General features: G+C 35.7%; 1 protein-coding gene across 1 annotated transcript in view; it reads left to right on the top strand.

The window, feature by feature from the left end:
* The window catches only part of LOC109055094 (inactive N-acetylated-alpha-linked acidic dipeptidase-like protein 2), a 261,704-nt gene that overhangs the window by 170,601 nt on the left and 65,808 nt on the right, over window positions 1–25,295 (top strand). The window contains exons 7-9 of the mRNA XM_042766172.1: window positions 8,158–8,250; window positions 9,656–9,861; window positions 11,127–11,255. Coding sequence (XP_042622106.1) covers window positions 8,158–8,250; window positions 9,656–9,861; window positions 11,127–11,255 — 428 coding nt within the window. The remainder of the gene's footprint in view (window positions 1–8,157; window positions 8,251–9,655; window positions 9,862–11,126; window positions 11,256–25,295) is intronic.

Consider the following 25,295-nt stretch of genomic DNA (forward strand, 5'->3'; position numbering starts at 1 on the left):
CAGATTTTCTGTATTTGGTCCAAGTGAGCATGAAGACTACAAGTGTGTGTAGAACTTTTCATTACCTGATGGGACACACTTATAGTGTTGTTAAAATGCAAATGTTTACAGAGCTTTATTTTTATTTTCAATACTTTGTATTTTAAAATCAACTTCTATATGTCTGTTCAGTAGTCCCTATAACAGATGACACAATTTAATTTTGTGGTGCTTCTAGTTAAGTGATAAAATGCAGTTGCAAATGTTGTACAAAATAAATATGACTACTACTCATTTGCACCAATAAAATGTGAAACTCTTTGTTTTACTACCAAATTATATTCAATATCTAATTATTATTAATATTTAACTTACATTGGAAAGGTTTCTGTGACCTCTTGCGAGATCTCTGCAAAAAGTCTCACGATTTATTTCAAGAATATGATGCATGATGGGATACACTCCGCTCCGGAGTGTGTGGATTTAGTGTGTGCTAAGGGCACTGTGCTTTGGCATTTTTAAGACCTGGGACAGTCTTGCACACTTACATCCTGTCATGCGCACATGCTCTCAAGTGGCCAAGACTGCAAGTGTGGGTATCTGGACAAGGCATAGGCATAACATTATGACCACTGACAGGTGAAGTGAATAACACTAATTATCTCTTCATCACGACACCTGTTAATCGGTGGGATATATTAGGCAGCAAGTGAACATTTTGTCCTCAAAGTTGATGTGTTAGAACCAGGAAAAATTGACAAGCATAAGGATTTGAGCGAGTTTAACATGGGCCAAATTGTGATGGCTAGACGACTGGGTCAGAGCATCTCCAAAACTGCAGCTCTTGTGGGGTGTTCCCAGTCTGCAGTGGTCAGTATCTGTCAAAAGTGGTCCAAGCAAGGAACAGTGGTGAACTGGCGACAGGGTCATGGTGGCCAAGGCTCAGTGATGCACGTGGGGAGCAAAGGCTGGTCCATGTTGTCTGATCCAACAGACAAGCTACTGTACCTCGAATTGCTCAAGAAGTTAATGCTGGTTTTGATGGAAAGGAGTCAGAATACACAGTGGATCACGTGGACGGCAAGGTGCATGTGCGTTGCTTACCTGGAGAACACATGGCACCGGGATGCACTATGGGAAGAAGGCAAGCCTAAATACACACCATGAACAACCATTCAATGAAATGGTACATTAAAACTGCAACATATCAAAAACACATAAAGAAAGTTTGAGAAGAATACTTGACCACAAAATTCACCATAACCCAATAAATTCCCCCAAAAATGGTTCAGGAATGGTTGAGCACAACAGTGAGTTTGAGGTGTTGACTTGTCCTCCAAATTCCCCAGATCTCAATCCAGTCGAGCATCTGGGATGTGCTGTGCTCCATGGAGGCCCCACCTCACAACTTACAGGACTTAAAGGATCTGCTGCTAACATCTTGATGGCAGATACCACAGCACACATTCAGGGGTCTAGTGGAGCTGTTGCAACAAAAGGGGGACCAACACAATATCAGGAATGTGGTCATAATGTTATGCCTAATTGGAGTATATATGAAGAGTTTGGTTCCAAAACGTGATAAACATCTGTAAAAAAAATAAAATTTAAAAAAATTGAGTTTCCACCAAAATCAGTAGGCCTATTGTATCTGGTCGGTATTGAAAATTCAGTTTTTAATTTTACGCAAAATGCGATATTTGCCAAGTTATTCTGTCATGTTTTCTCCCTTTCTTTCCAAACCTCTCTCTTAGCTGCAGAATGTGATATATCCGCTCAACCAATCACAGCGCACCATTCCACGCACTCTAGACAGTAATGATAGTGCTTTAAATACACCCGCCATCCTAGTTTTCCTCATCTACTTTGTACTTTGTAATCAACAAACAAACTTAGGGCTGCACGATAAATCACATGTGATTGTCATGCGCATCTTATCAGTAAAGCCCGTTCTGTGATTAATAGTAGGAATCTCCATCACATGCTTTCAGATTAATATTCATGCTAATAAACAACTTATTAATAGTGAGAATTGGTTCCTATACTAAAGTGTTACCATATACAATATATTAATAAATGTAATATTTTTTTTAATAGAATTTGTTACGCCATCAGTTTCTGTTTCAGTGATGAAATTATAAATCACACTGTACAACATGCTGCCAAGTGGAGGGAGATGTCTCTCTGTCTGCTCTGTCAGATGTAAAAACTGAAAAAAGTTTTCTCAGCATTGGTGTTCTGAGTTATGAGATACCGACATGACAATTAGTGCCACTACGCCAGTGAGAGCTTGTGATGTTTCCTGATGTGTGTGTACATGCAGACACTTGTATGTGTAGGCTTCATCACATCCTACCAGGTGTCAGAACCTGTCATTCTGTCCATATGTGACATGCATATGCACATGTGCACAGGCACACAGTCATTGTCAGTCACGCAGGCATCCGCCTACACATACACAGACAGAAATACACTGAGCTCTGAGTCAGCTTTCAGTCTCTCCCTCCAGCTGCATATGTGTGACGGGAGACTTCTGCTACAGATTTTAATAGGGGTTATTAGTCTCTAATTCCTACTATTGAGTGAAAATAGCTTCTTATCTTTGCATGGTCGCCCAGGAGACCCCGTCACTGTGGCTGAGCCGCTGTCTTGGCTTGATAGGAAGTAAAGGATTTACAGCCCCAGTGACAAAACGAAAGGAAATGGGCTTAAAGAGAAATCTTATAGTTCCAAAACAGACTTTAAAGGGATAGTTCACCAATAAAGGAAGCTACTCATCATTTACTCACCCTACGGCCGTTCTGTAACACTTTATAATAACTTTCATGAATAAATCATTAACAAACATTAAATAATGCTTAACAGATCAATAGTTAATATATATTCACATAGCTAGAAATGTGAGATAATATTCTTGTTAATATTTACTAATGAACTTACTAAACATAACCAAAAAATAAATAAATTAAAATTAAAAGCTTAAAAAAGTTATTATAGTAAACTTTCAGTTCATATGATCTTCATTTGCTGGTCTTTGTTTGTTTTATAGACCTCTATTAACACATCTAAACTGGAAACTATTCATCATTTGCAAATGTTTATAAATGTTTACTAATCATTTATACCTTTATGAACAGTCATCTCAGTGGAAAAACTGCCCCAAAAGACCTGAATTAACCCAATTCACACATCTTTACTAATCATTTATTAATCATTTGTTCATGTTTTTGCAGTAGCCAATCTAAATTTGAAACTATTCATCATTTATAAATGTTTATAAATGATTACTAATCATTTAGTATCTTTACAGGGATTGGACTTATGTTGCAAGGTTTGTGTAAAGGGTGGTTGGTTACGTTTACCTGAATGTTATTTTATACATAACAGATTGTAATTTTGGTGCAAAAAAGTTTTTTTATTGCCTCAACACTCACATTAGTATACTACTCTTCATTTTATCATTAAACAGGATAGATATTCCTTAAATTATAAATAAACAGGGGAAAACAAATCATTTTTTTTAAAGAAAATACTTGTTCGTTTATCAAAACAATGTAATATAAACAGATTGGACTGTGTTCCCTTATAATAATGAAACTGCCTCCTGTACACTGTTGACACTTTAACTAACCCTTAAACATTATCTAATGTTTAATAAGTTTATTAGCAAACATTAACAAGCACATTACCTCATGTTTCTAACTCTTTGAATATATATTAACTCATGATCCATTAAGAATTATATAATGTTTGTTAATGATTTATTATTAATGAAAGTTATTATGAAGTGTTAAGGTCATTTCAAACCAGTATGATTTCCTTTCTCCTTTGGAACTTGAGAATTTTTTTTTTTAAGAAAGCTTTGGTCTGTCCCACCCATGGAGTTGACTTTATGTGTTGACTATAAAATCCTCAATATTTCTCCTTTTGCCAAGTTAAGTCTGTATTCAGACTGTATCCTGTATTGACAATCAAAGTAACAGAATCAGTTATACAAATCCAAAAATCTGTTATAAGTTTTGTGTTATTCAGCTTCAGTAAATTCAGTGCTGGTTCAGTTCAACAACAATCAGTTCATTACCCAACCAATTATGAACAAATTCAATCCATCTATGAAAAAGAAGACAACACTGTCATTATTCAGCTCAATTTAATTCAAGTTTTGTTCTCATGCAGTAGTGTCACTGCCATCAGATCTTTTAAGTCTTTTACACCCCAACTAAATAAGCCGAAAAAAGAAAAAAAAAAAAAAAGACAACCTTACAGGTTTGGAACAAGACCAGGATGTATAAATATCATAATTGTATTTATTTAAAGAGATGCAATATTGGGGTGATTATTGGCTTATAGCTCACTGATTTGATTTAGATTCAAATGTCCTGAAATCTTTATACCTTAGATACATTAAATTATAAGGGGGTTTATGAGTTTCACTTGTATTCTCTTTTTTGCTGTTTAGATATTTTTTCAAGTCATATAGTGTTTATTTATTATTATTATTATTATTATTATTATTATGTATGTGTAGATTCAGGGCCCATACACCCGGTGCAATGCAGCGCCAAGCGTGACGCAAATGGACGCAAATGTTTTTTTTTTTCTACTTTCAGCCCAACGCAGTTATCATTTTCATGTCCTGCACCATGTGGTTTAAATAACAAATGCATTTGCACCCATCTGTGCACCCATGGGCATGCTGGTCTGAAAACGGTCCTGGTGCATTGTTGGCGCATTGCTATTTTGAGGCAATTGAAATAGACTGTGCCTAGAAAATACAGTTTTAGTATTTAAAACAATTTGTAAATTAAACATTTTATTACATAAAACGAATTAGAAATATTTATGAACTATTTAAGTTTCAAAATAACAGGCATAAATACTTAAATATTTAAATTCTTGTACAAAATTTTAGTTAAACTTTTCACTTATATTTATGAGAAATAATGTGATAAAAAAAAAAAAAAAAAAAAAAAAAAAAAAAGGTAAGTTATAAGCACACTTTTGGACTCAGCATTGTGTGTGGATAAGTGTGTACAGTATGTGTGTCACTCTCCAGCACTGACTGGAACATGGGCCACTACAACCTGTCTTCTGTCACAAGCCCAATGTCCAGCGATCAATGTCTGCCAAAAACCTGCAGTGGCAACACGAACACCATCGATCCCAAGAAGAGGGAGGGCCACCTCTCCGCCAGCACTCTTCCACCCCTCCCATTCTCTTCACAGTCTGAAAGCTCCCAGCCGTGACCCACTCCTGCACGGTCCCAAGCCTGCACCTCTCTTCCATTAACCGGATCAAACACTCTGAAGCTAGTAATCTGTGCTCTATTGATTGGGCTGAGCTTTGACCACTCCAGAGGTTTCAAATCATTTGTTTCCATCTGTCTCCTCTTTTATTCCATTCCCTTTCAATTAAGGCTTACTGTATCACTAAAATATGCTCTAATTGCACCAGCATCTCCCTACCAGCGAAATGAGACATCAGCCTCAAAAGTATGTATGTTAGTGGCAAGCTTTCCCACATCTTCTTACATTGTACTGTCTACTGTATGTTTATAAGGCTGGTAATACATTGTTGATGGCCTTGAGAAGATCTTTAATGTTTCGACATAGTCCTGAATGCCATTTATTCATTGTTGTGTGTGAGTGTGTGGTTTTGTTCCAGTGGATCAGGCAGCCAGATCCATCATCCATTTATTAAACGGTAAAGAAATCAAATTGAGAAAGAGAGCGTAAGGGGTCTAAATACATTAGTATTTTCTATGAACGTCTGTGGGCTCGTGTTCCCCTCCTCGCTGTGCTCCAGATGAAAACTCATAGTGTAATAAATTTATATGCAATTATAGCTTGCTGGCAGAAAACTGTGTGGAATAGCTTTATCGAAACACACCCGTTCCTTTAATTATGACACTATTGATTGTGGTGCGTAAGTAACCCGTCCCATATCGGTTTTGCTCTCTCCATTTCCCACCTCATGAGAAATAAAACACACTCATGCAGTGCTCTGAACTCTGAATGATGGTGTTATGGTATGAAATATGGCATGAAATAATGGTAAAACAATTTTGCACTTTAATAATAATAATTTACCTTTGTTTGCTGCTTTTGATAAAAGCTCTTTTGTTGGATTTTGGGGATTTGATAGACGGCCCATTATACTGGCTTTAATGGGTCTGATTAGTCATTTAACAGATTTGATCTTTGCCCTTAGCGTCAGTTCTGTGTTACCACTAAAATATCTATTACCACTAAAATATACGTTCATTGATACATTGGTCATTTTAAAGCTGAACTTTCATTTTCTGTCATGCAATTTGTACAGTTGCAAATTTTTCTTATTTGTCACCTTGCTGAAGCTGACTAACATCGATGAGAAACTACAAACCTATCAGTAATGTTTTGCATTGCAAAACATAATTTTCCAGTTAAATGGATGTGTATGAATTTATAAAATTATGTTATAATTGTATCATTTCCAGGTCCCGTTGGGGGGGGGGGGGGGGGGGGGGGGGGTCTCTGAACAGCTTTGAATGATGCACACTCAGAAAAAGTCTGTAAAAATAGCCCACAATTGTTAATATGATTTTTTTTTTTCCAAATGTGTATCTTTTCCCATTTTCTATTATTATTATCACAAACTTACATCTAATATATTCAACTTACAAACAAATTTGTAACTTTTACAAATATCCCGTTCTGTTTGAATTACACATTTTCTTACAGTGCATATACTGCTTTTAAATATGTTTTTTATGTTTACACGTCATACATTTATCTTTCATTTAGCATATGGGATTTGCACTATACAGTATATCAGTGTATTATCTATATATTTATAATATCCTGTTCTTCATTGCTTATGTGCTCCTAAGCCTAAATTAGAAGTCTATACAAATGCAATTTAATTTAATATTCTTAAAATATTCTCAAAATTTGAAATATTTTCTAAATAAAGTGGATCCTGTTCTTCATTGCTTATGTGCTCCTATTTTTTATACAGAATATACTTCTAAAGAACATCTTATTCAGGGTCATTTATAAAACATGAGGCACTGCAGCTGTCGACTTCCTCATTCTTTTCCTACAATATCACTTTTTCACTTTGCTCAATAGCCGGTAACCTCTCATACCTATTGATGATTAATGGACAAATCTTTCACACCACGACCCGTGTGCACGCCTGCACTTTTAACCACTCCCTTACAACTGCATATACATCTTTTGCTCTTTACCCAAAGTCATTTGTGCTGTTGTCAGGGGTGATAAATGGGAACTGGGAGGCTGTGTGAAGCCCACTGAATTTTCAGAGTGAATTTGATTACACTCAAAGAGTAAAAAAACACATCTGTACACATCAGCGGCATTTACGTCTTTTGTAGGTCTGAGGTACCAAACCTAGCTCTATTTCCTGATATTCACATCTCCAGGAACTAATAAAAGACTCATACTCTGTACATCGCACCCAAAGGAGGGCACTTCTGCCTGTGATGCCAAAGCTTTCTTGAAAAGTAATTTTCAATTCCATCTCTGTCTTAAACCGGAAGCTTGTCCACTGCTGGATTTTCAGCTCTCTATGTTGGCTCAGCGATGTCGCTGTAAGAGCGGGAGTGGCTTGGGATGTGTTCCAGGGCCAGGTGTTTCTTCTTTTTTATGTGCTGGCATATCAGCCTCATTCATATTCACTCCATCACACTGAGCCTTTATGTGTAATTGGTAAGAGTGTTAGCCGAACAGTGGCGGCTCCTTTTAAAGCTGCTCTGATGGTGTACACTTTCTCGGCAACACGCAAACGGATGGTGAAAGCAAAGGCTATCTGCTCTCTGTTTTATAGGTTCTGTACATATAATGGGAGGGGATTTAATAATGGAGGATGTGCCAAAAAATTGCAAGTGATATTCCAAATGGAAAGTGGATTTTCTCAGGGCACACAGTCAATAGAAAGCTTCTTTTGGGCAATGTAATCTGTGATCACATCAATGTACTGTACTATAAAGGAAACACCTAGCCTTATCTGTCTAAATGGTTAGTTTTCAAAAATTAAAAAAGATGTCATTAGATGGAAAAACTTTCTACCTTTCTACCTCAACCTCTCCATCGCTTTGCCTTTTCCTTATAGCTGGGATCTATCAATGTCTCATGTTCCTGACTAATTTGTTTGGAATTTCTGTTTGTTCCTCAGCAAGAAAAATCATAAACCTTACCATCGAAAACCAGGCATCCTTCAAGACTGTGCACAATGTTATTGGATATCTCAAAGGCAAGACCAATCCAGGTAGGTCAGCACAAAACCAAGACATACTGTATAACCCGAATTGTCATTTTACAAACTCAAAGGGCATTTTGTCATAGTTAATGCAAGATTATTTAATTTAAATAGCAAATCACTCTCATTTTAACTGCATGATATTGCCAGCGTGTCCCAGGCATGGTCCTAAACCACTGTGCTCTTTGATCTGACATAACAAAGACACAGTGCTTTGTCACAGTGCTTTTGTATTCGTGATGGCAGAGTGAAACAGGAGTGCAATCTAAGCATTCTCTCCTTCATCTGCTGAAAAAGCAAGAGTCTTGGGGTGAATAAAGCCAAATCTGAGTCCACGTGCTGAAACAGCCCTTTTTCCTCCCTGCACTATGACAAACTAATCTCTTAAAACAACGTCTGCCTTCACTGTCCGAATGCAGGTCACTTGGCTGCTGAAAATAGGCTTTTAATTACAGACTACTATTTTCACCTTCAGGATGATTTAATCGTACGTCTGATGTAATGAAAGCATTTAATCTTTCACCTCCGTCCCATGACTGTAAAAGTCACTGTGTCTGTGCATTTAAGCCCTCCTTGATTTACTTTCCAGATTTACGGCACTCTTTTCCTGTCATAATTGGTCGCCCAGTTACTAATTATGTATCACAAATCATGCAGGCGTTCTTCTCCTTGACTTTTGTCTTTTTATAATGTGTTTACCTTTAATTTATCTGGCAGTTGACTGTCTTATTTATTTATCATCTTGATGTCATTTTAATAACTTCCCTTAAGACCGCAGCGGTACTCTTGAGTACAGGTGGGTTACTCTATTCCTTAGGTCTTTGCTAGTCTGTTTCTGAGTCTGTTTCTACCCTCACTAGCTGTCAGTCAGAGGTGGCCCAGTGCTGTTTATAGGCCAGGGCTAATTACATGAGAAATTGTTTCTTTTTTGGTCTGTATGTTATCTGGTGTATGTCAAGGCAGAGTGTGTGTAAATCTAGAGAAAGTATTTTAATAAGTTTGTAACGCCAATAGCAAAAACAGCTTCCGGCACTGCACCGGATGTAACTGAACTGGCTGAGGCAAAACATGGAAGTGATTATGCATAGAGTCTATTTAAGGGTTGGATTAGGTAGAAATAGCAACTTAATTGCAGATTATTACATTCTTTTTACAGTGTGCTAAAGTTTACAATTAACCAATTAGCAGGTTTCTGTTGAAATTGATCTGCACATTTAATTTCTTTTATGTGTAATATAAGGTTCTAGATGGCAGAACATCTATTTAAAATGTGTATTTAAAATGTAAAAAAAAAAAAAAAAAAACTTTACCCTGCAGTTGATTGACCCTTCGCCTGCGTAAACATGTTTGTTGGTGCGTGAGTGTTTGTTTCTTGTTTTGTGTGTAAGTGTTTCCACTTTGTTTCCCCTTGTAGATCGATATGTACTTGTTGGCAGTCGTCATGGCAGCTGGTACGAGGGTGCGTTGGCAGACTGGGGAAACGGCTCTGCAGTTATGACTCAGATCATTGCCTCTATGACGGCTCAAACCCGTGCGGGCTGGCAGCCCGACCGCACCATCGTCTTCTGCTCCTGGGGGGGAACCTCACTGGGCAACATCGGCTCCTTTGAGTGGGGGAAGGTAATATTTGACTATTCCATATATCATGTTGCTTGTACATTTTGCAAAAAAAAAAAAAATAAGTAAAATGTCCAATGAATGACACTAAAAGCACAGTCTCTAATCCAAAACAGATAAACATGATTCTTTCAATGTTTTATTATGTTGGTTGTTGTTGGTATCACACTTAGGAAATGAAATGTCTGGTGAAGTGGCACTAATAGGTTAATCCTTTATTATGTTTAAAAATAACTTACCACCTACACTAATCCTAACCAACAGTGTTAACAGAAGCAAGCATGAGATAAACACACATTTTAGCCACTTTAGCATGCTTATACAAGTATTTGAGCTCTATTATTGCTACTCATGTCTCACTGGACATGACCCGACCACTCCCTATCACAGGTGCAATGCTGTACCAGGTGAGCTTCTGAGCAAGTTTACTACATCAGAAAAGTATTATATATGGAACTGGTTGTGTGTTTCTATTAGTTTACAAATGATGAAATACAGTAAAAACATTTTGAACCATGCAAAATAAATATTTCTTAATCAGTAATCTGCCACTGTAATTACAATTTGTGTGAAAAAATGTTCAACATGGAAATCAGCCTGTTATCATATTACCTCAGTAAATCATGTAGGAGCAAGACAAATAAGCATGTGTCCCTTTGTGGCATCTGGGTCACATTATAGCCTACAATTTACGTATATATGCTGCATATTTTTAGATACAGATTTAAAAATTATGCTTGAGTTTGTCTGATACATCATAATAATATTTATGGAAATCACTGGCAACACAATGTAGAGTATCGACCCCAAAGTTGAGTTTAGTAGTAGTTCAAAAGCACCTGCCTTTTTCTCTTCCTCAATTTGACAATTAAAGCGAAGGAGGAAAAACAAAAATAGTACAGATTAGCCTTGAGCAGCCGTACAAAAGTATGTTAACATGATCACCAAGCCATGAAGATTCAATCAGACAGATGGATGATTTTGGAGTGTTAATGAAATTATTCTGTTCGGCGAAGGAGTTTATTCTAATCAGTACAATGGAAACGTCATCATTAATCTTAAGAAGCCCATAATAATGTCACAATAAAATTATAGTTTTTGAGTATGAGAAAGACAATAATGATTTGTATTATTCACAATGCTCATTTCACAAAATTGTAGTGTCTGATTGGGGGTGTCTCATTGGGGCTTTTATATCAAAATATCACTCAAATCTCTGACATATCATCAGTTGGAAGCAGATGGCTGTGTTCTGTGTATCTGTACAGGAGAATGCAGTTGTTCTTCAGAGCAGGGCAGTAGCTTATGTCAGCCTACACAGCCCCGTCAGAGCCCCTGGATCCCTGCAGGCCACAGTATCACCTTCCCTTCAGCAACTGGCAGCTGAAACCCAAAAGGTACTTTTTAAATATTCATTTATATCCACTTGGACAAGATACTTGCAAATAGGATGTTAAATAGAGTAGATGCATATGTCACAGAAGAACTGCGGAAAGCTTACTGAAAACCCGAATATCACTACCCATAATGGCTGATGCAGAAGAGTACTTGCTAGTTGATTGGTTCTCATTTTGTTCAGATCTGCCCTACAACAAATGATCCCCCCCCCCCAAAAAAAAAAAAGATATAAGGGTGTTTCATTGTTTGTTTATTCATTTTTATTAATTAATTTATATATTTACTTATAAAAAACGCTTCACATCCCCCTTTACTACAAATATGTTCACATGCCCTAAACTCTTTAAAAAAGATATAGAGGTGGTTATTTGTTTGTTCATTTTTTATTAATTAATTAATTTGTTTATATATTTATGTAAAACAGGCTTCATATCCCTCTTTACAAACCTGGCCATGTGGCCTAGACTCTCTGAAAAGATTTAGAGGCGGTTACTTGTTTGTTTGTTCATTTTCATTTATTTATTCATTTAAAACAATAAGGCTTCACATCCTCCTTTTCCAACTCAGTGTACATGGCCTAGACTACAAGTTAGTTAGTTAATTGATTAGTTGGGTTGTTTAATTGTTATGGTTGAAGAAAAATATAATCCAGCAGTATTACCAGAATGTGAACATATAATCTATATTTTTGAGAAAGCGTTTAATATAATTGTGTACATGTAATATTATCATATTTTCTTCCTTTTGTCTGCCATTTTTAGATAGTCCTTTTTTTTTCTTTCTCCATATTTGTAATAGGAAAGAAAAATAAATTGTCTTGGCAGATGGTGCCATCTTATTTAAATTTAAAGTGGCATGTGATTGCTTGAACACTTTAAAATTGTGGGGAATTTGATTTTGAATATTCCCACCACTGAATGCGGAATTGACACTTATCCTAGACTGTTAATTCACTCAACAACGTCTTGGTGTTTGAGCAGCATGCACCTAACTTTCTGCATAAAACCTCTGCTACATCTCATTTACAATGAACACTGAGTCTGAGTTATGCATTCAAATGGCTTTTCCAATAATGTAAGATATAACTCATCTAACTTATCAAGCCTTAATATAGCTCTTGTGTTCCGCTCAGGTTTCCAGATATATAGAGCGTCTTACTCATTCTGACAGGTTCATTTATGATTTGTGTGAAGATATTGTAGTTTGTCTGAAATTATGACTAAAACCTCAGTATCGCCTTGCTTATTAACTCTGTGTAACTTTAAAACAACTTCAGTGAGTTTGAACTCAAAACTGACAAATAGCATCAGGTAATTGTACCGGATGTGAGTGGAGCAACAGAAAAGGTTAATATATTTAAATATTGCCAATGTATTATTTGCTTTGTATAGCATGCTGTAGGTCAGAGGCCCTGGTCCAATGACAGTGTGCCCTATTATTTTTATCCAGACAATAATTTTCTTCATTAACCTAAATGCCAGTCCACCTGTGACATTTCAACCTAATAAAGTCAGCTCTGACCTGCACCGCTGCCAGTATTGAAATCTCCCCTGCAAAACTTCTAAGAAAGAAATGGCATGAGTTCACTGGAATAATTATTTCCCTTATCATCAGCAGTCTGGTCGTAATGTTTGTAAAGTAGTTCATTGGGGGGAAAAGAATTAATGAGATTTGATGTGAATAGGCAGAAAGGACTCAGGATGGAGTTTTGCAAAATGGCGTTGTTATGCTTTGCCTAACACTAAGCACCTGTTTGAAAAGTATAGAAAATCTCTAGTTAGAGATGGAATCATGTGCATATGTGTGCTTATAGCTCCTCTCTTATGAAATGGCAGGCTTTGGGTTATTTGTCATAAATCTAAATATGCATAACAAAAGAAGAGTCAGAGCATGTTTAGAAAATTCCTACCTGTCCCCAAAAAAATGTATATTATGTAATATTAATGTAAAATATATGTATATATTGAAGTAATTACATCTAAAATATGCTTCTCTTACATTCACCTTGTGTCAGTGTAGCCTTGGCCAGGGGGAGTTGATGTCATCAGACGGTATCCAACATTCATTGGGTGTTTCGACCCTGAACCGCAACACCCTTCCATTGGTGGGTCAGCAGTGGTGGCCAAATCACTGCCCATCTTCTCCCTCTGGCTTCCAGCTTAGCTCCTCTCTCCTGTTCCATATCCAGCAAGAGGCTCTTTCTGCTGCCTCCCCCATCCAACGAAGTGCGATTTACTTCTCTTGTCCTGTCAGTCCAATGGCTGAAAGGATTCTCCATATTGACTGGGCCGGGAATCGTCTACGACCAACCTCAACTGGGAACAGCCATGCCTGCCACCCTTTTACCCGACATTGTTGCAAGAGCTCATGGTATTTGGCACTCTTTCTTTCAAAGGCTTGATCGCAACCTTCTTCCCACGGAACTGTAAGTTCAATCAAGATAATCTTCTTCCTCTCCTCAGACCACAAAATTACATCTGGCCTTAAGGTTGTCTGGACAACCTGGGGGAACTGCAGCCTAGCTCCCAAACCTGTTTGTCACTTTACCTTTCCTGATCACCATACTCCTGGATTTCTTTGGCTTAAACTTCATTCTGGTCCACGTTGCCATGTGGTCAAGCACTGTTAACACTCACCTCGCCTCCACATGGGTTGTAGTCGTTACAGTGAGGTCATCCATGAACCCTCTTATTGGGGGTTGAAGAACACCCGATTCCATTCTTGGTCATCGGGTTTCTTTCCTAGCAGCCATTAAAAGAAAGTTCATTCCCATAATGAAGAGGGTGGGGAAGATTGTGCATCCAATTACGATTCCCTTTTCCAAGTCTTGCCACTGGGTTGTAAACTGGGCTGTTCTGAACCGTAACTGAATGCCTCAGAAGTAGCTGGTGATCATTGCCTTGATGAACAGAGGGATGTGGTAATGGTCAAATGCTGCATACATAAGGGCATGAGAGATTGATCCCTATGCATTGGCCAAGTCTAACCAAACCACTGTCAGATTTCCTTTTTTTGCTTTAGCCTCCTGGATCATTTGACTGAGAACACAGATGTGTTCCAGACATCCTGAGAAGCCTGGAATCCCACCTTTCTGGATAGATGTTTCAATATATGCATTCTCTGTCATATGTGAAGTTATCCTTTTAGCCAAAAGAAGATTTTCCCTTCAACACACAAAAGTGAAATAGATCCTACCCTAAAACTTCCTTCCAGGATGGTTCCCTTAGGCATCCCCTCCGCTTTTTTCAACACCCGGAAACTTTTCCAAATCCAGCTTCCACAGCCTCCGAAGGTTCACTTTTCGTTGTATGTTGGGATGTTTGGATTGGTGTCCAGGGCTTGATTTGTCAATGTGTCACATATATTCACTCTGGTGTCCAGGGCTTGATTTCTCAATGTGTCACTGTGAGTCTCTCTCTAAAACCCCTACACATCCTCTCTAGATCATAAAAATCCCACATATTCCCCTCCCACAAAAATTTTTTTGAAAATAAAAAAATATTTAATAAACAGAGCTCTCCTCTTTTTTCTCTCTCTCCTTCCTCCGCTTCCGAGACCAAAATCGTGAATGAGCTTGTTTGTTGTTGTTTTCCCTTGAATATGGATACTTCAGGTGAAAATTATAAATAATGTTAAAAATGTTTTAAAATAATGAAAATTAATGCTCATGGATCTTCCCTGCTTCAAATGTTATAAAACTAGATCTAGCAATAAGGAATTTTTCATAGCTTACACAGATCTCAGTTTGATTTCTTTAATTGTGGAATTTAAACCAGACCGGCATTGCTTTTTTGCTTTTTGCAAATGCTTTTTGTGTTACACTGGCATACTTTCTGAGTTACAGGTTTGGGCTCAACCTAGCTTTCAGATTCTTTCTGCATTAGTTGTGGAAGTGGCTCTTATAGACTAATGAAAAATATTTTTAATGTAGCAAAAATATTTGGTCCATTCACTGATTCCATTAATTTAATATTTCATAGTTTTGTGTTTTTATGAACTCTACACACTCACATAAAGTACTTTCATTGAGATAAATCTGAGATGTCTTTCAATGCTAGAGAACTGTGATAGCCATACAGTAGTTCATTCACCTCAGCCAAGATGCTATTGAAGGTTACTTTTGATGTTTGAGATAAATGACTGTCTTGACAGACAGCAGTTAAATGTCTAGAATACAATAAATAAAAATGAGACTTTAATCCTTGTATTTGTTAATGTAGACACTTATGTTACCTCTTACATCCAAACCACTTTAAATGTGAATGCACAATCTCTTGTTTATCTAATATGATAATTCTTCCTGTTATCCTGTAGTGTGATCACAACAAAGAGGAAAACCATTTAGCATCAGCACTTTTCATTGTCTAAAAGTCCAGCTCTGTGGGCCTATGCCTTCCCTCCACCAATCGGTTTCTGTCTCTCAGTAAATTGATACTGGCTTATGCTAATTGCTGTTGTCCTGTCAGAGCCTTCAACGCAATGAGACACAAGATACCCTCATTAGCATGCTAATTGAATGGAATACCATCTAATTAAAGATGCACAGGGGCTGTTTGAGGTGACTTGGATGAATGACTTCCAATTTCAAGGTGCAATAAAAGAAAAGTTAATTTTTATGATTTTTCCTGATTGTTTTCCTGTTTGGGTTGTTTTGACAAACTTTGACTGGTTAAACAGTTACAATCAATTCATTTTTTATTATTTTATTCCACGTAAATCAATATCGCAGGCCTATGTCCCGGTGTCCCAGTGCAATATTATTAACCAAATACATCACACATGAGGTTTTTCTTTGCAGCCATCACAGTTTGTCCCTTTGTGTCATGAAATCTCTCTCCTGCACTTACTTTATTATGTGACCTCTTGACTCTAACTGTACATGCAGTTTTTCCAGTCATCTTAGGTATCCACAACACTTTCAATATTTTGAGACATTTTAACAACACTATAAATCATGTTAGAGCTATGGAGGTAATACTTTCCACTTATCTTGCTTTGCAGCTGTCTTTGGAATAAAGATGACACTGCGGTGATGTTTTGAATGGGTGCTCTGGAACCAATTATAATAAAGGAAGTACTTCTGTTGGGAGTACAGAACAAAACACAAAGTAAATTGAGAGACTTTTCATTGTTTAATTGGGTATTGTTGGAGTAACATGTGCGTGCCTGTCTATTTTAAACTGAAATTACACAGGGAGAAAAGCAAACAATGAGGTATAGTGTTTTGTTCGGGAAAACCAATGAGTTTTGACGTGACGAGGAATGGTGTAATTTGATTTGGAAGGAAGTTTTTTTTTTATTTGACCATCCCAAATTTAATTTAATGGTTCAATTCATAAAACACAGATGGTAATTTCTGTTATGCAGTACCTTAAAAATTGAATATGCTATTGTTTTGCAAGTAATTTCTGAAAGCATTTATTTTCGAAAAGGATATACTAGCTTAAAATTGAATTGGTTATTTTAAACCACTTTTTTAAATGTTCATAATGTACCAGTTTATATATTTTAACAGGATTAAAGGGATAGTTTGACAAAGAATGAAAATTTACATCATTAAATCTCTTGCTCACCAATGGATCCTCTGCAATGAATGGGTGCCGTCGGAGTAGGCTTTTTTGAGATGCAGCTAGCCTTGCCTGAATTTTAGGTGAGAGTAGGTAGTTGCAGTGAGGGGAGGAGTGAAATAAGTGCAGTCAAGACGGACAGATCTGACCTCTCTAAGTTGAACAGATACCTACGAGAACAAAGGTTGATATCGCGTTATTCACACTCAAGCGCTCTGTCACTGATATAATTTCAGTTCTGTTGCTTTTATATGAAAACAAAAATGATGAACAAGACACTCAAAATACTTAGTATTTAATTACATTCGAATGACGTATTTATCATCTATTTTTACTTTAAAAGTCTGGTAAGCAATTTCTGGTAGCCAGTGTTGACATTTAAAATCACCAAAAAAAACACGCCCCTACCCCAAAAGGGTCTCGCCCCTATATTGATAGCTCTACCCCACACATATGTATGCATATCAACGATTAATTCTGTGAAACAAAGCAAAACCAATATTATATATATAAACTGCTGCTGTGTTCTATTTATGACATATTGACACAAATTTCAACAAATTTTCAGTGGTTGCTTTGTCGCATCCAGTGTACCAGACAGACTTTAGCTATTGCAGCACAGACATGGTGTTACTCACCTATTGAGAAGAAACAAAGCAACCTAGGAATCCGATCGCAGGCCTTATGCTCCTTGAGTTCTCTCCGGCACTGGAAAGCTGATCCAATATTTACACGGGTCCTACTTCTTGCCTTATTGCCTTAAGCCTTCTTTTGTTCCGCAGATGTTTTCCTCTATTGTTTTTTATCCACCATCACTATCTTTCTGTCGCTCGGCTCTGCAAATGTCCGTCTTGTGCACTGAACACTCTCTCCTCCACATCATGAGTAGATACGCCCTTTACTACTGATTGGCTACTAGTTTGTTTTGCTACTCACCCCGAATCAGTTTTCTAAAGGGTTTTTGAAAAATCGCTTAACCCAAACACGTATTTTAGTATTTTTCAGAAATATGACAAAATAAGCAATCACATATCTCACACAGAGATTGCACTGTCATAGTGTTTGGGAATACTCATGCGTAATTTAAACACATAATCACATAAATAAAACATTTTAGAAGAGAGCGCAACATCACGGCTGTTTGAATTAAGATGTTTTTAACTTCAAACCGTTACTTCTGGCTGAAATATGAGTCCTCTATCCATAATATCGCTTTCTCCAGGGAAAAATTGTCTTATCTGAATCAGGAGAGAAATATGCACATATCAAGCACAGTTTACAAATGAAAACAGTTTTAAACAAACATGTCAGTGGATTTTAATTTGAGAAGACAGTGGATGGATTTGTTCACTCCATGGAGGAAGCAGTATTATAGATTATAGACTTTTGCCTTGTCAGGAAGTGGCAATTTACAGTTAAAAGGTCTTGGATTTGTTTCTTATGAACATGTGGCTTTTCACTTCAAAAGACATTAATTGATGGACTGTGGATTATTTGTGAATTATTGTGATATTTTTATTAGCTATTTGGACTCTCATTCTGTTTGGACTGCTATTCAGCACCCAGACATTTAAATTATTTTACTTGTTTACAGTATGTTTTTATTCAACCCTGTTTAGCTAACACATTTTTGTTGGTATGTATAATATAAACAATAATCATCTTCTTTAAGAATTAAGGCTATCTATTATTTATTTTTTATTTTTTTTATGAAAATGTACTGCATAGTAGGATTTAAGCTGATAGTGATCACAGTAGTTGTATTCAATCTAATCTCCTCTTGAACAGCCAAACTTGCCATAACAGCTCTCATAACCAGCTGACTCTCTTATGTAAAGGTTTTTTTTTTTCTTCTTCTTCTTCTTCTTCTTTTTTTCTAGATTAGTTGTTTTAAAACCTGTTAAGCTTTGGGTAATCCTCTCTAAAAATCCATGTCTCTTGCAAAGGAAGTAAAACCGGTCATCTCTTTCATAGAATAATTTATTCAGACAGCACAGGAGTTTGTAGAGCTCAAAATGTAGGTCACATTCACATATGCACAACTTTTGCCAAAAACACTGCTATTTATTTATTTATTTATTTTTTAATTATTATTATTATTATTATTTATTTTTTTGTTTAAATCAAATGTCACTATGATCGTTAAGGTGAGTCACACTAAATAATGATCAAGGCAAGTTTGTTTCATTATTCATGTGTCCTAAGCATTATATATCATCACATTCTATTATCTCTGACAGATAAAGGACATCGCATCTTGTGCTCTTAATAATAACCTTGGGATTTATTTTGGCCCACCTTGTATTCCCTCCCACGCCATACCTCGTATTAGTTAATATAAATCTGACTTATATCAAATGTGACAGCACAATTGTATTCAGATGTGAATAGAGAAATGCAGATTGCTATACAAGCAATCTGAATGTTTTTTTTTGTTTTTTTTTTTGTTTGTTTGTTTTTTTTAGATTGCTTTGATGTTTTTGATTTTGTGCAGTCAGAACCTCTACATACTAGAGTTTACAATGGATGTTATGTCACAAGGACATGGAGTAAAAAATGCAAGCATTTGCGAAATCAGTGCTCCATAAGTTAAAGGCTCAATTTCCACTTTATTTAAATTTTACTTCAAGTGCAACATCAGAGCCAAAGTCCCTTTCAAGCAAGTCAGTTCACTCAGCCAATATCTTGGGAATGCACTCGGGCAGCTATTTTAGTCATGCAAGTGCAGTTCCTATCTAATTGAACTGAATTGATGGTATCATAAACTGACAAGAAGAAGAAGAAGAAGAAGAAGAAGAATTCCATTTTATAATTTTGCAAACAATGATTTACTTCCCATAATCTACTAATGTTTAAAAAATGTTGGACGAAACTAAAATGTTTCAGGAAGGAGGGAAAAAATGTTCCATGAACAATGTATATCACTTTGAGCTAACATTCTGAGAACATTATTAAAGGCCAGATAACTCTGAATGAACATTCTTTTAACACAACTGGAAGAACAGTTGTTTAATAACTTTGATAGCACCTTGCCAGAACATTATCCAAACTTCTGCGAATGTTTCCTGTTAGCTGGGACATCTGATTCTATGGAGCTTTAAGAGCAATGTTGGCACAATGACGTGAATACCAAATGATGACTTTGCCAGTTACTGATTGGCTTTTTTATTTGGAAGGAGTACTGGCAGGGCAGGACTTAGGGGTTGGGGGCCCCTGGGCTTGAGGTTTTGTTTTGACCCTATCCCTACATTACAAATGCCCTCAAATAGAACATCATTGTGGAGTAACACAAAATACACAAACATATGCTTTGAGGTTCATAAATACTACAGTTAATGTGCAACATGTAGTCAAAGTTTAAATGTTATATAAAATATTTATTATAATATAATAAACAGGGTGTGTTCTCTCAGTTGAGAGATCAAAACCCTGAAATAACTGAGAAAGAAAAAAAAAGCCAGAGATGATGGCTTATTAGTATTATAAAAGTTATTTTCATATCTGAGTCCTCTTATGTGAGGTTCTTATTTAATCAATAAATTCAATAAAAAATAAATAAATAAATAAATAAATAAATAAATAAATAAATAAAATATGCTGGCTATTAACAATCAAATTACATCAACAAAATTCATAGATGTATTGTACATAAATGTTGTTTAAATATAAAATTTTAATGTAGAAATATTAAATGATTGCAAAAATGAAATGTCACTTTTTTTAAATATGAAACTACAACCGCCAGTAGGTGGCAGCTAGTGACTGTCTTAATGAGTGATTTGAATCAACCAGTTCTTTTAAAAAGCTGATTCATTCAACTTTGCAGATGACTGTACTTGTAGCCTTATTGAATCATTTACTGGCCCTTAACGTTAAGGGACTAAACACTGTTGTTCAGAGATGCAGTGGTTCTGCTGTTTGTTCTATTTTCTTTCTGACGGAGCAAAATGGAATTTTGTGTCTGAAAGCTACTCTGTAAGTTGTTGTTTATTGTACATTTGTGATATTAAAAAAACAGGAAACTCTTGTTTGTGTGATAGGCTAAGTCCTATATCATAGGCATAGCTACAGTATGTTATAAAAACAGAAACTCATTAAATTGCTATTATTTATTAATTATATTTGATTACATTATATTTGATTACATTTCTTCCCCACTACGTGTAATGGCAGTAAGATGAGAGAGAGTGCTCAAATTCATCAGATGTTCACATAATTTAGTGGAAAATTAATATGGTAATATAGAATCATCCTCTGTAAAGAAATGAAGTGTGAACAATTGAGACTTTATCATTATCTTTCTAAATGTGCACTCTTTGGTGCTGAAGGATTAATGGAGCGTGTGATAACAAACCCATTGGTACAGACGCAATTCAATACGTGTGTCCTTCTTCTATGTGAAATAATCATAAATACCAGTTTATGCTGTTTGATTGTTGCTTCGAAGGTCGTAGTTGTAAGCTGTAGCCCTGGCTGGCCTGTTTAAATCTTGTGTCTGCAGTGGAAATGCGGCTAATCATTTTTGAATTCTGAATAGTTGATCCTGAAAAGCGATCATTGTCACAGTAGAATTTTTTTTTTTTTTTTTTTCAGGCTTTTGTAATAAAACCATCTAGGTAAATGTGAATTTCTGTTCTCAAGTGCAATCGTCTGCCTCTTCACATATCACATTAACCATATTATCTCAGCATTTTTTTCCTCTACAGAATTGGAAATCCAGCCACCTATATGTGTTGCAATTTTTGTATCAAAGCACAGTGGCTGTCTTCTCATGACGTTTTAAGACTTTCTCTCAAAATGAAAACTCTCGAACAATTTACGCTCTAAAAAAGCTCAGCTTTGCTGCAGACTCACTATAAGTGCTGGTCCAACGTGATCTCATGAGAATTTGTATTTATTTTACATAAAATATGGTTCTACAAAACATACATTTACTTACGTTTGCATAGTCACTGAAACTTAAAATATTGACATATTCATAGCTATAAACATGGCATTAACATTTTTATTATATTATATTCAGTTATCATATCGATGACATTGTGTTTTCAATTGCATTTATTAAATGAAGTTTACTCGATTACTTAACATGAAATGATAACATTTTGTTCTGTTCTGATTTCTGCTGTCAACTTGTTCCGTAGAATACATAATGTTAAACAAGACTGCACTTTAAACCCTAAAAATGAATAACATTTCTGCAATCGTTTAACCATTGCTTATCATGTAATATTTACTTTGTTTGCCGTGGGACACAAAAGACATTTTAGCAGTCATACTGTGACTGAAAATAGAACAGTAAAATACACCAAAACTGCAGCATAATTACAGAAGGAATCAATTGTATGTGTGCGCTGTAATCTAAATCTACAGAATCCTTAAGACTGTGAGAAACTGACCCAAACTCAAGACTTTATTCAGCGATCTTCATCTCTTTCTTGAGCAGCAACCGTAAGCATCAAAACCCCAGTCTGTCCTCAATGCATCCTGTATCGCGATGACATATTGGATCAGATCCATTAAGCAGTGGATGTATAACGCACATGCGCAGTATTGGATTTTATTGCGCATGTGCAAAGTGGGCTGGGCTGTTATTGAAGCAAGTACATAAACGGAACACCAAAAAACACTTTAAAACACATTTTACGAACACCAACACACCGAGTCCCAAAACACACTGGCTGCCAATCAACAATAAGAAGAATAAATCGCAAAGATAGTGAAAAGAAAGCACACAATCAGATCAAATAAAGAAAACTAGAAAATCCAAAAAAAAAAACAAGAAAATTCCGAAAAAAAAAGAACGAAGATTTCGGAGGAACAAAACATTAGAGGTAAGAGGTAGGACCTGTGTAAATGTTGGAGTGTTGAACGTCATTTTCCATGTGAAACGGAGCTAAACCATTCGCTTAGTGCACCTTTGATATAATGTAAACAGTAATGCAGAGATGTAGTTGTGTTTCAATGGGCTTACACAGATTATATTATTATGTGATTTTATACATGTCCTCATATTAGGACACTGGGACTAAAAGCATGTTCATTACGCATTTTGGGAGACATAACAAGTGAAGAGGGAAATAAATTATATTTCAATATTCTATGAAATATTATATATTATTATGAAAATCTTGTCAATTATTACTCCCATTATTACACTTCTTTTTTCATTACATATTGCCCCAAAAACACATTAATATGCAAATTAGATTTAGTTTATAGATACATTGTATATAATGAGAAAACCCGTTTATGGTCATTTTACAAACATTTTGCAGAAAGAAAACTGGTATATTGAATCATTCTGTTATAACATAGTTGAAAATAATCTTTATACAAAGTTTGGTTAAAAAAAAAATATAAAAATAAAAATCTTGAAAAATATAAATGTATTGGTGACTTAAAAAAAAAAATATATATATATTTTTGCCTATGCATGTTCTTTCATGTCTTTTTATTTATTTTTTTATTTTTTTTAAATTGAGTCCCGATGTCCTCTACCAAGGACATAGCATAAATATCTTTTACATTTTTTTTTTTTTTCCCTAAAACTTTTTTCCTTGGGTCTTAAGAGGATAGAACAGCGTTCTAATGGCTAAATACATTTGTTGTTATTCATTCTATTACGAGAGCTCTCTCTCTCTCTCTCACTCTCTCTCTCTGTCTCTCTCTCTCTAGAGATATTTTTTTCCTTATATATATAAGGAAAGCCCTGACTGAGGCGAGGTAAAGCCTTAATATAATTTTAGTGTTTTGTTTTGTTTTGTTTTGTTTTTATTATTATTATTATTATTACTAAAATTTTACAATAATATAAAATCTAAATAAACAAAATGGATTGGCATTAACCAAATGTCCCCAGTTAAACCTTGAGGGATAGGCTACAAAGAGTCAAAAAGACATTTAACACTTTCAGAATGATGTATATCTTAATAATTAGCTATTTACAGTGTAATGTCTGCATATCATGTTGCAGTGCTTGTTGTATCCTTATAATAATGGATACAGTACTTATTTGGGCATCCTGGAGATAAAATATGAAATGCAGGCTATTCAGTATTTAAAAAAATAAATAAATGCCAAGCTTTGAATTTACCAGTAGGGGAAAAAAAAAAACATTGTGGATGAATTTAGACATTAACGTTTTTACATTGTAATGTAGGCCAAAAATCCTTGCTACATGTACTGTGTTAGGCTAATCGACTTGTCACAGCACTTATATATTGTTGATTTTTTGTTGGTCTGATTGCTTCTACTGTCCTCATTTGTCACTTTGGATAAAAGCGTCTGCTAAATGATAAATTGTAAATGAAAATGTAAATTTATTCGAAACCTACTACAGCATATGCATGTAAAACATCCACTATGTAATATATCTGATCCAGTACATCATCGCGCTACGGGCTGCAGCGAGCACGTCTTGTCAGAGCCCCCACTGACACACAAGAGGTTGTTTGATTATTGGGAGATAAGAGGGTTTGTATTATTTACCATTGGGAAAAGCGTAACGACTATCTTGAATCACGCGAGTCACCTCAGCTAATCATACAATGGCAGTGACACCACAGTTCTACGGTCACATAATAGTCATTACAGTTCAAGTCTAATTTCAGGTAAAACCTGAAAACCAAAGAAAGAAAACATTAGTATTTTTAGACAATACACAATATTGCAAATTTTGTATTAATTATTAATGGGATACATATTTGCTGGTAATAATGCCATAAATTAGTCCTAGCTGTTTCAACATCCCTTACTCTGACTTCTCTTAATTTTTTATTTTTTTTTATCGAGGTAAAATCTACATATAGATCCCAACAAAAGTACTGCTTAGTGTAAAACATGTTGAAGATTAGCGAACAGGTTGTGTCGATTCATTAAATGATAAGCTATTTCCCTAAAAAAGCTGTTTATTCAGCATAGTGAAGCCTCTCCTCCACTGACATACATTCAAACAAAACGACCTCTGGTCTCCTTCCCTGCGTTCCACCAAAGCGGCAGCGTTAGCATTAGCCGTTATGCTTTTTTGGTTAAAGGTTGCAGGCTTGCCTTCCAGTGTCTTTGGGTATGTTTATTCAGTTTGATTGAGAAATGAGACTTTTGACCGTGTTTGAATGAGCCTTTTGGTACGGCTTTTGACATTTTTGCAGTAAATAAATTATATGTCTGTCATTTTTTCTTTACTGTACATATTTATATCTTTTTATGTCCATTATGAAATGGGTAGGTTTAGGTTTGGGGGTAGGTTAAGGGGTGTAAAAATCTAAATTGTTTATCGATAAAATGATTTTAAAAAATGCATTGATACTAGTGTCTTGATATTATATATTCATAAATATTTTAAGTTGTTTATCTGTAAATGCGTAGTAAATTTGCATCTTATACGTTGTAATTCGGCAAAATTGTACAGTACATTTCAGCATCAATCAAACGTTTTGTGCTTCTGAGCATTATGTACTAATATTTATGTAT

This window comes from Cyprinus carpio, chromosome A11 (genome assembly GCF_018340385.1).
Source record: "Cyprinus carpio isolate SPL01 chromosome A11, ASM1834038v1, whole genome shotgun sequence".
In the NCBI taxonomy this organism is placed as follows: domain Eukaryota; kingdom Metazoa; phylum Chordata; class Actinopteri; order Cypriniformes; family Cyprinidae; genus Cyprinus; species Cyprinus carpio.